The sequence below is a fragment of the Oryzias latipes genome, chromosome 21 (assembly GCF_002234675.1).
Source record: "Oryzias latipes chromosome 21, ASM223467v1".
Taxonomy (NCBI): Eukaryota; Metazoa; Chordata; class Actinopteri; order Beloniformes; family Adrianichthyidae; genus Oryzias; species Oryzias latipes.
Window position 1 is genome coordinate 18,792,855 of NC_019879.2, and position 17,927 is coordinate 18,810,781.

A 17,927-nucleotide genomic window follows, 5' to 3' on the forward strand; every position below is an offset into this window, starting at 1 on the left:
TTACACCGGATGCCCTTCCTGACGCAACCCTCTCAATTTATCCGGGCTTGGGACCGGCACAGCAGCAGAGAAGGGAATAGGGAGCAGCCCGGATTCCAACCCTGGTATCACGGACGGAAGGCGCCGCAAATTTAAAATCTCTTTTCTTAATTAAAAATAAACACTTCAATGTTATTGCCCCTCATTCAGTTACCCAAAACATTCTGTTGTTGGTGTATTTTCCACAGCAAATTTCTGACATTTTTGTATCATATTTAAAGAGCAATACAGTCACCTGACCATAGGAAACATAAAAAAAGGCTAAACAGCCAGAGGGAATTATTAAGTGTCAATCAGTCAAAGCAAGAGAGGAAACCCAGCAATCAGGGGCTGAAGGAGCATCTCCATCTGCCTTTGACACTTTGTTTTAATCCCTTCCAAATTAATTTGGCTCGCACGGATCAGCGACCCTGACAACAATACCTTCCAAGGCCACTCGTCACCCCGACTGATCCCTCCTGGTTATTTTTCCCCCAAACCCACTGTTGAAATTGCTGACGGCTAATCAACATTTAACTCCTCCAACTGTGTTATTACATAGCAATTGATGGATGGTACAATTACACCCTGTGTCACTTAGCTAAATGGCTATGTAATTCTAATGAGATTTTGTTTAAACACTGAATATTTAGCACAAGGAGAGCTGGGGACGGTGTTTAGTTTTGCTTGCAGCCAGGAGAGGAACAACGTTTTTGCTCGTGACCATGACAAGGTTTCAGTTATATGAGGTTATGCATTGTTTATATGTGCACTGCGTCTTTTGGTGGGATGCTTAAAAAAAATGCTAATGAGTGTGTTTCTATCTCTGCGACCCGTTTGGGTGTCCATGCAGATAAGAGTCCGTTTCAGACAAAGAACGAAAAAACAAAGAAAAAAAAAAAAAAAACATTTCTCGGAAACTTAAAGAGATATGACAGCTTTACAACACAAGGTAAAAACCACAAGGTTCCCCATTATTATGCATAGACTTACCAATACAGGTTGAATACATAAAGAGTATTTCTGGTGGGTGGGGGTTAAATAAATCCCCCCACCATTACTTATAAATAAGCAATGTTATCAGCTGGACTTTCTTAATGGGGAAGACAAAAAAAAAGAAAAAAAAGGACTCATCTAGGTTGCAGTGGGGGGAAATTGATTTCAATCCTCCTGAGAAGATGGTCCATATCATTGGTGTTTTGTTTTATTTATTTATTTTTCCCCTGCGCTGCAGAGGGAGGCAGATATGAAGCCTAAAAGCAGAGTGGGCTATTGTCCCGGCCTCGTTCTGCTTCTCCCCTCGCCTGCCTCTGAATACGGTCTGTTACTGCTACATTAGGATAAGGACTATCGCTTCTTTTGTGCCTGCGCACACCCAGTGGAATAAGAAAGAAAAGAAATTAAAAAAAGCCACCCTGGATGTCCTTCCCTGCCCCTCCTCACAGACGATGTGCTGTTCAAAGTTTGCAAACTGGAAAGGGAAGCTGCATTTTTCGTGATGCATGGGACAGAAGGCAAACAATTTAGAATAGCTGTTCCCTATTTTTTCACTCTTTTTTCAAACTCTGTCATCGCAAAACTTTTTTTGGAAAACCATGCTTTCTTTTTCTCCATTTCAAACACATGTTATTAGTCAAAAGTAAATGATAACTTATTATTTAATATACTACAATAGAGAAACAAAAACAAAAAAAAAAACCACACATATTTAAATATAAAATATTACTCCAAGTCACTTATGCCGTTTCCTGAATATAACAAAGTAGTTTTAAGATGTTGCTCTAAAAAATAAAAGCATCAGCTACTGTTGCTGACAGGATGCGACCTGGAAAAAGGCATAGAGAGAGAGAGAGAAAAAGAACACCCCTAGAATAACAGATGGTTTTATTTCTAGTTTACGGTGGCCCAGAAGTGCAAATCACACCAACAAATCACTCGACAGACACATTTTAAAGATCACAATGACAATTAAAAAAGCAATATATGTGAATATGCTCCATAATCATGACTTTTAATATTCCTCTCTTGCTTTAACTGATTGAATCTTAAAAACATTGATGTTGGTCATTTAACCTTTATTTTCCCTAGACTTTTATTCAAAGACAAATTCAAAGAAAAAAAAAATCTTCATTCATAAGCAATGTCCAAAATTACCTTTTTCTGGTCTTATTTTTTACCATTTCACTTTGATTTCTGGAAATTACGTTTGGTTTCCAAAATGTTTCTTTTTTCCCCCAGAATCGTGTTTTGGTTTCTGAAATGTTGCTTAAATTTCTGAACTGTGGTTGAAAAAGTCTGCCAGTGATTGAAGTAATGGCGGTTATCCCTGCTCCCCCTTGAGCAAGACACTTCACCCTCCCTGCCTCCAGTGTGGCTCCACTGGTGTATGAATGCGTATGAATGTCCTGGTGATAGTCAGAGGCAGCCACACCTCTGTCAGTCTGCCCCAGGGCAGCTGTGGCTACATCTATAGTTTACCATTACCAGGTATGAATGAGGAATTAATGAATAATGGACACATTGCAAGCGGTTTGAGCGTCTGGAAAAGCACAGAAAAATCCAATCCAATATTATGATAATTATTAAAAAGTAATGTTTTATTTTTCACTTGTTTCGCTTTTTTAATTATAGAGTGAACACCAATTTGCACTTCAGGGCCACCGTACTAGTAGGATGTGTAAATCATGAGTCCACAGACTTCTGCAAGAAGACTCACTAACTTGTATTTCACTTGTGAAAATTCCTACACACAAAAATGTGAATTGGAAAAATAAAAAAGCACTTTTAGATTGTTACTTCCTTTTGAGAGCATTTCTTTTATTTGAGCACCGGAGCATTTTAAGACAGAAAAAAAAAAAGATGCTAGATAATAAAGAAAGGCAGCAAAAGAAAACGTGAAACAGGTTTGAACTGTTTCTTAAATAATTTTACGGAAAACCACACAAGTTTCCAATGTTATATCACACAATCTTTTTTATATTGACATGTGGAAAGCCACACTCTGAACATCAATCCCTGCTCGTTTTTTATACAATTATTTATGTCCAAACCTGATTCTCACATCCATCTTCCTAAAAGACAAGCGTTCTCAGTGACAGAAAACCGCATTAACATATGCAAAAAAAAAAACATGTAAGGGTGATTTTCAGAGAGTAAAAGCAAGCTCCAAAAAAATCATTTCAGCTACTTGACAAATGTGAGGCGCTTCTGAAACAAGTGTCCCTTGCCTCAGTGTGGCTTTGTGTCCCCGGACAAACTTTTTCACCCTATTATCCCTCACTAGCCATTCTCCTCAGGAACTCTCCCTCTTTCTCTCTCAATGGTGTCACTTCCAGCCCCACACTGTCCTTTTTCGTGTCAAATTAAAGTGATGGAAATGAACTTGAAGAGACGTTAATTGCAACTGTCAATCCAATCTAGGTCGGGGTTGAAAGACAGGGGCTCCCTAGCACTTCATCAGTCTTCATTAATATTGAAGGAGTTTGCTGAGGAGCATGGGGCCAGCGTAATCTGTGCTCATCTAACAGTGCATGGGAAATTAGGAAACTAGGGAGGGCACTTATGGTGCCTAAGGGACAAATATGTCAGTCAAAAAGAAATATGAAGAAAGATGGGAAGAGACAGGGATAGAGTGCAACAAAAGATTCTTTAAATTCTGTGGGAACTAAGAGCAACTCCAGAGTAGCATAGCCTGTTTTTTTTTTTTGCTTCACATTGCACTCACATTTTAACACTTCTCTTGTTTTTAGAATTTGTATTTTTTGTTTAAAAAAAATCAAAACATGTCACATGAATTTTAAACTATAATCAGACAAATTAGGACAATTCAGGTTAGGTTAACATATCTGGCTTTTGCAAAGACCATAATAAGGCTGGACAATTTAAGTAGGTAACTTGTATGTAAATATTAATCCCACCTGAGCGTTATCTTATTTTGTAAAAAAAAAATAGATATTTCATTTTTCTTTGTTCCCAGGTGACTACAATGCTTGAAATAAATCAAGAAATCAAATTAAATCAAAACATTATGGGCTACATAAACAGACTGCATTACAAATCTGAGGCAACAGTATGACTGAATTCCCTCCCTGAAAACCCTTTCAAATCCAATGCCCTGGGTTTTCAAATCAATTCAGGCACCATGTTCTCATCAAGTAAAAACTTTAGAAAAAATATGAACATTTTATAAAGACTATTTATGAATCCATTATATTTTGAAGATGAAAACTTAGATGATGTATAAAAAAAAAATGTAATACTTTTTGTCTTTTCAAAAAAAATGTTCCAACAGAGACTCCTGGGAAATTTCTAGGGCACTGGATTTTGGAATTGTACATTCAAATCAGCACTACATAACATGACAAATGCATTTATAGTGCACTATTTGGCTGACAGTTAAAATATAGTCTAAGAAGTGAGTAGTAAAGGAATTCGGACACAACCTGAGATACGTTAAGTGCAGGTTTAACACAAGTGACAAATAATAGCAAATAAAAAAGACAAGAAAAAAAAAGGTTTTCATCAGAGAAATTAAAATCTGGGTTTTAAACTTCAGTTAACTAATGAAAAAATAAGGTTAGGTGGAATTGTTTTATCTTTGTATTCAATCCCTGATTGGATTTTTAATTTATCATTATTTTTGTTTTGAAGCCACCTTAAAATTTCAATTTAGAATTAAAAATTTTAGCAACGTTGTCTGCACACAATCACATCTACATTTATTCCTGCAGAACAGTTTTGCCAGTTGTTTTCCTATAATTTAAAAGCTTTATTTTGGAATTTTAAATATTTAGAATAGATAATAGTATACCATAAAAAGATGATTTACATAATTTGTAAATAAGAATAATAAAAAAATAAATGAATTTTAAGCATTTAATCTTTGTCAAATGAATAATTTGGCTTAAAACTGTCATGTTCAATGTGGTAAAGTTAAAATATTTTAGGTTTAAATAGACTCACTTTGGTTTTTCCTTCACGAAACACTTGGAGTTTAGAATTACAATTAACATAAATGTTTGATAACCTGTTTAAGGCCTCTGATGAAAAGCACAATTACATATTAGCTTACATGTTACAATGTGAGTAACTTCTTGGAATGAGGTTGCCTTTCAAAAACAATAATGCGGAGTTAACAGTGGTCTAAACATGTGAACTCTGCTCTCTGTCAGAGTACAAATGTGCATATGTGAGCGAAGATAAAAGCATCTTGCTTGCAGTTATTAATCACTTTGCAAAAGCTGATTCATCTGTCGTGGAGGCAGTTTGGAAGATCGACTCTATTTACACCTAAAGCTGTTTGAGGGGCTTTGGGAAGCAGCCATCAATCTGTTGGCTATCTTCAAAAGAAGGAGCCAATGCTCAGGCATCAGTTTCAATCACCTCCCAGAGACAGGTGGCATGGTAAGCTGCTGCACAAGAGGGTTTTTTCCTTCCTTTTTTTTTTTTTTTTACTTCTTCTGTACGTCAAGGTGAATTTTAAGCTCCCTGGGGAGGCATGTTATTAATGTGTCTTATCATAAAAATAATAATATTCCCTAAAAATACGCACTGCACCCTGCCCTTTGGCTCCCTTGCTGTTTGGCACATCATGTTCCTAATTAGCATCTTCAATTAACCTGTTTTAATTGCTATCCACTGAAAGGTGGAGGACCCTGGCAGGAACATGCCACAGGGAGATGTTTTGTAAATGACTAGTGGTGTAATGTAGCCATCTAAAAAAGGTCTTGTACTAATTGGACTCTCAACCTGGCCTTGCAGTGTTTGCCTTTAAGCAGTAGGTGCACACATGACACTAGGTTTACACATGCTTAAGCTAAAGTGAGGACATTTTTAGGGTGCAGATTATTTATTTGCAGGTAAAAGGTAATCACACTTGGCAGAAAAAAATAAATCTAGCTTTTGACCAATCTTGATATTTTCATCCAAAAAAAACAAAACCTCTATTTTTTTGCCATACTTTCCTCAATTCTTTGCTTCATCAGCAAAACACAGTTCATTGTACTGGGGATGCTTTCTCTGCAAAGTGTTTTTAGTCAAGTTGACCTACAAAGCAAAATGTGTGCAATTATTTTATCAGCACTTTACCACAACAACTCCCAAACCCCCCTCTTAAAAAAAAAAAAAAAATGGAGTTGTACTGTGAACGTAGTGCAGAGTGCAAACTGGGTTTTTGTGAAATCTGGAAGGTCTAAAGAGAAGAGGAGAATTTTAGAATGTGGACGTTTTATTTTATTTTATTTTATTTTATTTTATTTTATGGCAGCAAATTTCTGTTTTGTAATGATTTTATAACATATCACTACCAAGCTAAAGTTGCCCTCGTATTGGTGGAGATCAGGGCTGATGCTGCTTTTGTGTCCATCTAAGTTGAACAAAAGAAGTAGGAATTTAAAGTCATGGTGCAGTTTTTGGAAGTTTTGCATCTGCATTGTACTCATTTGGATGTTATCTTCTGAGAGTCTTATGTTATTTTCTGAGCATCGAGTGTGAAGTGTGAGGAGGATAAAAACTGAGATCTCACTTCTAAGGGAACACTGGTGGGATTTGACGGTGGTGTAGATGCAAAAACTTAAACAAATAGAGAACTTAAAACAATGTAAGTGCTGTTAAATATTTGCTGTTTTTGGAGAGGTGGGACAAATCTTCACATATCAGAGAATTAAAAAAAAAGTTTGAAGATATATTAGAAATGAGGAGTAGAATAGATAAAAAGGTAAATAATATCAGAAAATAATGAGAAAATTAGTGGGATTTTTCATGTTTTATGTCTTTTAGGTCAATATTCCTTCCAAAAATGATCAGATGCTACTAACTGTGGGACATTCTAATCTAGTTTGGTCTAAAAGCAAACCAGATAGAACATTGACTTGAATTTACCAACAATGTCACCACACTATTTAAATGAAATAGACTGTCCATCCACCCGTCCATCTTTACTATCCTTGCATAAAAGAAGCATTTTGTATGTTAGAGTGTTCATAAGCTTTGGGTGATTTCTTTTTCAGCATATCATAAGTTTGCTTTCGGATGCAACCTATAATCAAGTAGTTCTCCCTTTGGCTTTTCCATTTCAGAGTAACCATGTGTGACTACTCCTCTTTCATCAAGCTCACATGCTCAGTTTCAGATCCCAATCAATCAAGAAGTTTTCATAATTCTTGGAATTTTCTCTGACGTCCATTTTTAATGGAGTCGTCCATTTCTTTTCTCTGTCTGTTTCATGTTCAATCAGAAAGGAGATAAGGTGTTTAAACTATTTGGATTTCGATTACATGGTGCAAGACTAGGCGCACTCTCCGAGAAGACGACTGATTGTCCCTGATTAGAACAATGTTTCCATCTGCTTAGCATTGGTTTATACAGAGAAGTAATCTAAGTGATGATTGGACGTGAAAGAAAAATCCAAGAAGCTTTCTGGATGACAAGGTCAAGTGAGATAACAAGATAATAAAACTTCACTTGTGCTGAAGCAATAAATCACCTGATTTAATGGGCATCTTTTTTTTCTTTTTTTTAAAGTAAATTCATGCACTTAAAAAAAAAAAAACAAACAAAAAAAAACAGCATAACGCTTACTGCTTTTAAGAGTCTGTAATTTGTTTACAATATTTTACAGAGCAGTTGCATTGTTATAGACCAATAAATCTAAGTGCACATGATGAATACTTTCTTTTTGGTAAATGTATCCTGTTCTTACCCTGAGGAATGTGAGGTTGCGACTTCGGTCGATGCTCGTGATCTCGAGGTTGCCCATCACGACCTCACAGTTTTCATAGTATTTTCTCAGCGTGCGATACTGCTGCTCCAGATCAGACAATGTGCTCAGCTTGTTCTCGGTACCAGTACACACTGAAAAACAGCAAGAACAAACACAAAAAAAGAAGAGCGTGTTAATTTAGCCAACGTACACATGTGGCATCTGTTTTCCATCTGAAGGAGCTGCTTAGAAACCACTACATTGTTTGGCCAATTTGAATTAACAGTGTTTGCTGATTGACAACTTGTTGACTGAAATAAACTAAACTTCATCTAAATTTGATACAGAATGTTTTTCAATCATAGAAATTACAAGAAAAAAAATTTAACTGTCTAATAGGGTCGTGCAGTCATGCAGAGAAACCACTGCACCTCCGAGCTTCCTTTCATCACTTCCTTTGTACTCACGAGGCGAATAGGGGCTCTTTAATGGCTAAATGGGCCGGTCACTTGACAAGTAATTAAAAAGTCTTTTTTTCACCTAAGATAACCCAAACCATATGCCCAGTCTGCTGGTGTTACCTATAAACTTGGATGAAACCATACATTTTTGGACATATGTGCAAACTAATGAGAGGAAGAACAAAAATCAACCATAACCTAAACAGTAAAATGTGCACATCTCAACTTTTTCTTTTTTTGAGGAACTGTTTTATGAGCTTTGGTGAAGTTTTCTTCCAAATACATTGTCTTCATGCACACAGAGAGGTCTGTGCTGTAATAGAGGGGCTGACAGACACTGCACTGAGTCTTGCCACACTGTCACGGGAGTCACATCTCTCTTTGAACACTCCTGCCTCAAGGATCTTTAAGGGGAGTTTACATTGCTATTCAAGATCTACTGCATCTAGTTCTTTGATCTACACTGAGCTTGAACATGTTCTATGCCCTCCTCACTGCATTCAGCTGTTCTTCAACGCATCTGTTTTCATGATTCTTTTACCTTTTTCTCCCATTTACACACAGAAAGAATCTGGTCAATTTGCACTTTGAAAAACAAATACAGGTTAAAACAAACAAAACTTTTTGCCCCAGGGTAAAGACAAATGGTGCTGTTAAGACAAATGGGATTGTGTTTCAATACTTTCACATCTTAGCTGATATTAGATAAGCGGAGCTATTCCAATGTGACCTGAACAATGCCCACATGATCAAGTGCTGATTGGCCATGTGGTACGTTGCATTCAGTGGTGCTCAGAAATGATATACTGCAGAGCTGGGTGTTTTCAATAACAGTTAGCGTGGGCTTGAGGAGAGCGGGTGGAGGTGGGGAAGGGTCATAAAGCGAGGATAGGTGTAATAAACTGTTATTGAACCCTTGGGGCAGGGCACTGAAATCAGACGATAGGGGCATTGTGGCATGTGATGTGTGGTGAAATTTATTTTTTTATACCCATATGATTCCTCAAGCATGCCTTCGGAAAGCCTGCTGACCGTGAAAACCTGAGCGGTGCACGAGCAGTTTGAAGTAAATATAGCACGGGCCAACAACAGCAAAAAAACACACGCAGTACAATACATAGCTGGAGATGTCAAAAAGAAATATCAAAACTGTCTCACGGGAAACTTTTTCTTTCTGTAATATTAGGAAAAAAAAGGAATTGTTAAGCCAGCTTAGCATTAGATCACATTTTGCTTAAACTGTTTTTTTGTGTCAAATACAAAACGTCTGGGTCTGACCATCAAAAAGCAGAATGTAAAAGACCCAGGACACATTTTTCCAGTAGAATTATGGAATTCCTTTCTTTCCTTTGGAATGTTGTTGCTTTTTGTCCTGTAGATTACGTAAAAAACAAGACTGGCATTATACATTGGACAACTTTCAAAAGTAAAAAATGTTGAAAAAAAGAAAGGTTGCAACAGATTGCAGAATAAATTAATTACCATACTTTTTGGATTATAAATTGCATGTTTTCTTTCTTTTGCGTAATCTAGCCAGGGATGCAATTTATACTCAGGACTAAAATTATATATAATAAATATATATATATTTATGGTCATGTTACAATTATCCGTTGACGGTCAAACCAACCAGACATTGTAGTGGTGGATAAAGAACAGAGGAAAGCCGTTGTTGTGGATGTGGCAGTGTCAAGCGATGGAAACATCAGGAAGAAGGAACATGAGAAACTGGAGAAATACCAGGGACTCAGAGAATAACTGGAGAAAGCCTGGAAGGTGAAGGTGACAGTGGTGCCTGTGGTAATTGGAGCACTCGGGGCAGTAACTCCCAAGCTGGAGGAGTGGCTGCAACAGATACCCGGAAAGACCTCAGTCCAGAAAAGTACAGTGCTAGGAACAGCTAGCTAGAGCTCCCAGGCCTCTGGTAGAGGACCAGAGCTTGGGTGAGAAACCACCCGCGGGAGGGTGAGAGGGGCATTTTTTTTGTTTTGTTTTTTTAAATATATACATTTGGTTGTTTTTTTTACTTGTGTATTTTTTTTTAGCTCCAGTGACTTGTACTCTAATGCGACTTATGGTCCAGAAATATGATGGCTTGTAGAAAATACCACTCATTGTTTTTGCTATATAGCTAGATTGCTACAGTAATTTTAAGCCATCAAAACAGATTTTACTGGGGACAAATATATTTTGAAGAGATCTCTCAGTGGTGGAATATTGCAAAGTGCATATTTTTATTAGACTGACAGCTACACATTCCAAATATATTCAGATGATAACCATCAGAAACGACCTGAGTACGTTCTCTGTCTGTGACAGTCACTTCAGCCAGAAAGCAGTGACTTTTTATCCTTTACATAATGCAAATATAAAAGCATTACGAGTTTCCATAGAGACAGACATGCCCCCAAGCTGAGTTTTCATCCATAATTAATTTTATACATTTCACCATTAGATTTGCACAGGCACTACATTGTTAAGATTTCTGCTCCAACAGAACAACTTCATCAGTGGTGCCTTGTGCGATTATTGACTGTCAATAAAGCCGCCAAGGTTTATAAGCTTCTGCCAGCAGAGCAACTGAAAGGTCATCTCAATACCCAGTCACCGACTGAATTAAGTCAAGTTGCAAATGTCACTTACATAAGTAAACATTGTCAATAGCTGAGCGTAGCTAACGTGCTTTGAATAAACAGAGGGACCTTGTTAAAAGTAAGGTGAAGCACTTCCTTGAATGGTGGAAAATGCATTTTCTGTCAGACACGCTGAATACTGTCATAAATCTGAGGACAGACTTTTCCTCTGTCCCCTAATGTTTCCCTCGATGAGCTTTGGTGGCTAAGTGTGAGTTACAAGCCAATGCTTCTGGTGGTAATCAGGGCCCAGATTATCACCCATCTGCTGAGCATTTTAATAAGCAACAGAAACAATAACTAGATGACTGTTCTCAATGATGGCATGGTCCAGTAACAGTAACCTCTCACCGCCCTCTGAGCTCTGGCCATCTACCAGTAATGCTGTCGTTCTCCCCATATGGTCTTTAAAATGTTCACATTCATACTTTAACTTTGTAACCACAGTTTCTACGGCTGATGGAAGTTTTCAAAGCCAAAATATTTCCATAGCGTGACTTTAGCATAAAATAAAATGCTTACTAATAACTCATCTGGCCACACAACTCATAAGCAGCATTCAAACACGACACAGACTGATGAGGAACATAAAACACAAAATTGAAGCATCTTTGAACTCATTTCCATCAAACTAAGATAAAATACAAAAGCAGTGTGCAACAGAATACTTTTGCAGCCATATATTGCAGTGATTACCATCTTTATTAGGTTTTCTGCATTCATCAGTTTATCTGAGCATTTTTTTATGTAGCATTTAAGACATTTGCATATGCAAAGTTGGTACTTAACCTAAATTATGGAGGGTTTTTGTTGAGCCATATCAACACTCTTGTTTTATTTATTGGGCGTTTTATTTGCCTTTAATTCATGCTCAATTGCTGCAAGGTTCTGTGTCGTGTTCAGTTTCATTTTCGTTTAATTTACTTCAGTGGTTGTGTGTTCACAGTTTCAGACTTAGTTGTCTTTTTTTTTTTCCTGTCCCCTGCTTTAAACACACCAGGTAATAGTTTTAATCCACTCAGCTGAGTCTTGTACTTTAGACACCCTCAATACAAGACTATGGTTTTTGTTTTGCTTCCATTCCATTTCCACCTATGGTATAATGTCTTGGCCTCTTGGATTTTAGCTAATTACCATATTCAAAGTTTCTAACCATCAGACTCAATTTTTGCATATTTTGGTCTTTAAAATCCATATCTTTGGTGACAATGGCATGACTTAGTTTTAGTCAAAGTTTAGCAATATCACTCCTGTTCTGGTCTAAGCAGTAAAATACAGTTTTGCTTGGTGCATCTGGATCTTTGTATTCAGTTTTTGTTATGTTTTTCAGAATCAATTCCTATCTAAATAGAGTCTGTGTAACATTGATGTGATTTTTTGTAATGTTTTCTGATGTCTCTATTCAATAAATTACTTGTATAATCTCAAGGTAACCATGTCAAAAATAGATTTTATGAAGTTGTTCAGTCAGATTCCCTTTTCTTTATTCTGTATTTCTTTGGAAATAAAGTTCTTTGAACAAGAAAAATCAACCCCAGATATCTTGGAATGATTGGCTGACACCAGCAAACACCTCATTACCCCAAATCTTTTCACCTCTTCTGGCTGAATCTGCTGCTGACAGCAGTGAAGAGGCTTCCAAACCTCATACAAAAATAGCAGTCTTTCAAATGTGGCTTACATTCTTTGACAAAGATATTCCACAAATCTGTTTATTTTATCTATCAAGAATATTATTTAGTCAAAACGTTAGTATGTTAAAAAAAAGTCTAAAAAGCCAACATGAATTTACTCAAACTTCTTGATGACCTGAAATTCCTTGTTATGGATATTTTACAAATACTAATATTAGAGAGACATTTCTGTGAGCCAAAATGAATCACTGAACTACTTAAAACACCTGCAAATGTGATCTGCCTGCATGCCAGAGTCCCATGCTAACACTTCTTATTATCCCTGTCATGGTGAAAGTACCTGATTTTTCTTGAGCTTCAGGCACAGCATCTCCCATCACACAGCCTTTCCAGGCTTACTCAGGCTCTCCCTCTGGCTCCACAATCCCAGATGCTCCCAGCTCAACCAAAGAGTGTGTGTGTGTGTGTGTGTGTGTGTGTGTGTGGGGGGGGGGGGGGGGGGGGCAATCTTTGTTTTTTTTTTAACATGCAACGTAATGTACGCATAAAAAGCCAGACGCAATACAGCCCTTAGGTTGTTCGTATCCTAGTAAGCTCAAGACATGGGGGACTGACTGAGAGGTTGGGTGGAGTACCATGCTTGTTAGGAGTGTGACTGTGCCGCTGTCTGGATGGTTGCATTATGTTGTATGTATGGATCTGCCTGGGCCTAAACTAATGTGGTCCCATCAATATACAAGCACTTGACTGAATCTCAACCAGATTACTCCCAACTCTCAGAGGAGTAATCTGGTTGAGTGAGCCCCAACTTTCCTCAATGGTAATACCTGCTGTTGGCTTTCTTTGCATTCAAGGAAAACTCATTCTCCAAAGAACACATGAACATCAAACGACCTTTAAAGATCTGACAACTTCCAGAACACAGCAGACACTGATGCATAATGACATTAAGAGGCACTTTGCCCAATCATTTTTTAGGGAATGGTGGTTTCTAAGAGCATACTTTTTTCCGTCCTTACTTTGAACCTCAGCTTCTGCTAACCAAACCTTTTACTGACCTCATCAAGTTTGCCATCAAATGCCCACAGCCAGCCTTATTGGCAGAAGGTCAACAATGACCATTAGCAAAACTCAAGTTGGCCTTTATGTTAACACTAACCCCTGGGTGAATGTCACTGTTGTGGTCGTCACTAAAACACAAAATCAAAGCCCCATCTAAAGCTTTGAGGGCGTCTTTCCTCTCAGTGTTCATTGTCCTCTTTGGCCTCCCCTCATGTCCCTTCCAGAAAGACCTTTGTTTTTCCATCTTGTGTACCACAAGAAATGTTAATGCCTCCACTTTGCCACAAACCTTGAACTTATTGCTTTTCATTCGTCTAATCCAGATAAGTGTGGAGGAAGTTCAGAATAAAGTTGCACTTTGCAGGGTAGTTATTAGCCAAAGTTTTGTGCAAGACCTTACACAGATATTAAATATTAGAGGAAAATATTTGCTTGATGTGATAGTTTTATGTCAATAAGAAGTGAAGAAAGTGAAGGCTTTCTTCCTTTTTTTTAAAAAAAAGAAAGAAACCCCAAACTCCCACTCCACTAGCGTTGGGTAAATTACTTTTAAAGAGTAAATGATTACTTTACTTCAGTTGTTAGATGAAACTGTAAGGGAATTACTTTACTCCTTACCAATTTAGAATTCACTACTTGTTACATTTCTTTTTTTTCCCCACTCACATAAATTCTCAAGGGAAAAAAGCTTGTACAAACAAGATACCTTTGTCTTTCATTTAATTTTATTTAAACCAGTGACATTATGCAAAGTAGGGGTTCAAGTCCTAATGTGGCTTCATTAAAATTCAGACAGCAGTATGAAAAATGACACAGAAATATTCTAGCTGAGGCCATAGACAACTTTCACCACAAGCTTGGACAGGTCACTCATTGACGATGTGGAGAACAGGACAAATCTTGCATTTAACTGTAATGTCTTTACATGTTTTCACCAAATTAAAAACAACGCTAATATTTCCAGTTGCTGAAAACAGTTATAAATACATCCACACTCATATTTGTGCCTTCTTCCGCCATCTTACTTTGATCGATTTCCAACCCTGCATTGCTGTGCGTGCATCGGTAACTCTGTTTTATTTTTTTTAATCCTCATTTTGTTTCATTTACCTGAGAGAAAGGTGACAGAGCCTACTGCTTATACAAATGAATTCATTTTATTAGTCACCTACAATGGTTTCACTGTTCTAAAACATGAAAGCAAAGTATTGAGGGTTTCTATTGTAAAGTAATTGTAATTTAATCACCGACTTTGTAATTTGTTACAATTATCTGTTGATGACAAAAGTAATGAAATTACAGTAGTTCGTTATTTTGTAATATTTCCCCTTAAACACTGCTACCCCCCAAATAAATAAAAAAAAAGACTCAAAAAACACTTAAATTTCACCAATGTCATGTGATTTTATTCTGATTTATTAATTACTGTGACATTAAAATAAATGTCAGATTAGTTGCACTTATTTTCCCAGATCTAATGTCCATCCAGTCACATTCAGAACAGACGCTACAGTGGAGCGCTGGTATTCAGAGCCAGCTTCGTTTTAAGTAGCCTGCTTAAAGGCTCCCCAAGGGGAGATGATGATGAGTGGAGGTGTGGAACTCACACACTTGTTTTGCGCTCAGGTTCTTCTCAGCCAGTCTCCTGGGGGCAGCCACTAGCCCCCCATGTGCAACCAACTTTTCCTGCCCCGGGCCTCCCACTCTATCCTTGTCCCTCCCGTTGCATTTCATTCTGTGTCTCTGCCAGTCTTTGTCCAGGTTCAGGTGTTGGAATCCATTTTAGCCTCTCCTACACTGGGAAATCGTGTCTCCCCTGTAATGTTTTTTTTTTTTTTTTAAATGCTGCATCTTAGAAGACACTTTAACAATTAACCCAACAAATGGGTGAAAGTGTTTTCTTACATCAGTCATGCTTCACCCACATACTGGTTTCCATCCCCTTTTTGTGATCCATGAATCTTAATCTTGTACCCAAACAGTTGCCATCAATTATCTTGCTGCTACAGCTTACTCCTCCCTTGCCACCCATTTTTCCCCATTAAAAAAAGCCTTTTTCCTTCTAGCTGGGATGAAATTACCTCCCATGTTTGGACGGAAAATTAATTTTGCGGAATGCATGTGGACCCAGGGCTTTCCAAGGTTAGAACAAAAGAATGGATGCGGTAGTTTAACTGTATTTACTGTGAAAAGATGTAAAATACAGTATAGAGGGATGTGCAGAAAACTAGTATACAGTATTTAAGTTTGAGGATTTTGCAAAATTGGGGAAGAAATATGAGCATTATTAACACTTTGTAAAATTAAGTAATTAAACAATAATTTGATAAATATAATACATATTTTTGTAGTTAAGTTAAGCAATGATACCACCTGCTGTGTAAGGCAAAGAAATTCTTGGTATTATATTGTACATAGCAGTAAACACGTCCTGATTTTGATGGTAATGCTGCTTACATAGGATGTGCTTAAATACATAATCAAAATATACATATACATTTTGATATTGCATTGATTAAAAAGTTTTAAAGACTCCACTCTTACACACACGCTAGAGCGAAAGAAAATTTTCTGTTTATCTCTTTTTTACTTACCGTTTTATTCTCCCTTTATATCAGCTCATCTTTAATAACAGCTACTCAGTGTTGAGGGAGTAAATATCTTATTTGGCATGGAATAATAATATCTCTGTTTTGTCAGTCTGTCTAAGAGTGAGGTGAATTGTCATTCAGGGGACGGCACGTTACATACAACAGACATGTCTGAGGCTGTCAGTGCGGGAAGATAATTTATTCTATAAAACTGCTGGAACCCACTGACAAGCAGACAGCTTGAATTTCTGTACGATACCTGAATGAAAAGACAATAGTGTTGAAGGCTTTTGATTCATTGAATGCATTACCGGTCCTCTGCTGACAGTCTTTTAAAAAAATTACATCGACAACTGGAAATCACTCACCTTTTTTTTTTCATTTTGTTTTTCTCTAATAATTTCAAGCTTCTCTTTAAGAGGCTTTTTTTTTAAAGATTCGGCTACCCAGAGGCATCGCTTGAGGGCAGAGCTTTTCAGAAGACAGAAATCTGACTTTGTAGAGATCAAATAATCCAAAGCACTGACTTAGATAAAAAGGCAGTCCTGATTGGAAATGGGTTTAAATATTGTTTTTATTTATTTTTTTAATGTGTTTTTTTTATAGGTATGCAGTCAGAAAGACAGTTGTTGATGCTACTGGAAAAAAAAAGCTACAAATATTTCCTTGTTTATTTCTACAAAATAGGAGTTTCTTGTATTTTTTTTTTTATTTGTTGCCATTCTAGCACCTTTCTACCCAATGCTTGCTCATGGTAAAAGAGAACACAAGCATCCAGTTGTGTTCAATGACATCGCTGTAGTTTGTCTTGTGTACAGCTTCTTTATTGTAGACATGCATGTTAATGACCTTCTTTTTATAGCGTAACACACTCTGAGAAAAGCTTATTGTGATGCTGCTGTCCTTGTCACCTTGCATTTCTTTTAATTTGCAGCAACACCACCCTTTTCATCACACCCGGATCGATTATAATTTGTTTTACGGCTTAGCAGATGAATGTAAATAGCCGGGGACTGACGCTGAAAAAGATGTAAGCTAGAACACAAGCTTTCCAAGCAATAAGCCGGGAAGCGGGTACTGAATTCACTGTTCCCTGTAATCTATGTTCTTATTAGAGCAGAAAGAAAATACAACTTGTAATACAATATCAGACTCAGCAATATACTACCAAGTAGAAGAGAGCTGCAACAGTCAAGTAAAATACAATGTGTCATTACTGTGTGTGTTTAAGAAGGCTTACACCAGAGATCCCCATTGTTCTAATTAACTTTTGTGTCACCTGAGCCCACAGTCTGATCTACATCTCTCTTTCCAACCAAGATGGCACTGTGAATATTAAAGGAGGTGAGCTAATATTTCCTGAGAAATAATGATGCTCCTTTGACAGGCTTTGGGTAGAATTTCAGAAGAGTAGAACCCAAAGACTCACTTTTAAATCCTGTTCTCAACACTTGAGTTATTAACAACTAGTTTTAGGGCGGGGCTCAGTAAATGCACTAAATTTGTTCCCTTTATTCCAAATTATGTGGCTGTATTTAAGGTGGTTTTTTTATTTGCTTCCGAGGACGAGGTGAAAAAGTTTTTCTACTCTGCTCTGAAACTGGGATGACGTGTGTCCCCTTAAAAGATGAGCACTGAATATTTCAACAAAACTAAGTATTAAGTAAGTAGAAAACGTACTTTTTTATTTTTGGAATAAAAGGGCCACTCTGAATATAATTTGATATATTGCAAAAGCCTTCCCAGCGGTCTTTTAATTGTAATTATGCCCTCTTTTACCAAAATTACAAAACCTGTGTTGTTTTCTAGGACGTAGTTTCTGCAGGGCG

The 17,927-nt window shown here is 37.2% G+C and overlaps 1 protein-coding gene across 1 annotated transcript in view; it reads right to left on the reverse strand.

The window, feature by feature from the left end:
* Positions 1–17,927, reverse strand: part of erbb4 (erb-b2 receptor tyrosine kinase 4) — a 298,636-nt gene that overhangs the window by 151,928 nt on the left and 128,781 nt on the right. The window contains exon 2 of the mRNA XM_011489669.3: positions 7,718–7,869. Coding sequence (XP_011487971.1) covers positions 7,718–7,869 — 152 coding nt within the window. The remainder of the gene's footprint in view (positions 1–7,717; positions 7,870–17,927) is intronic.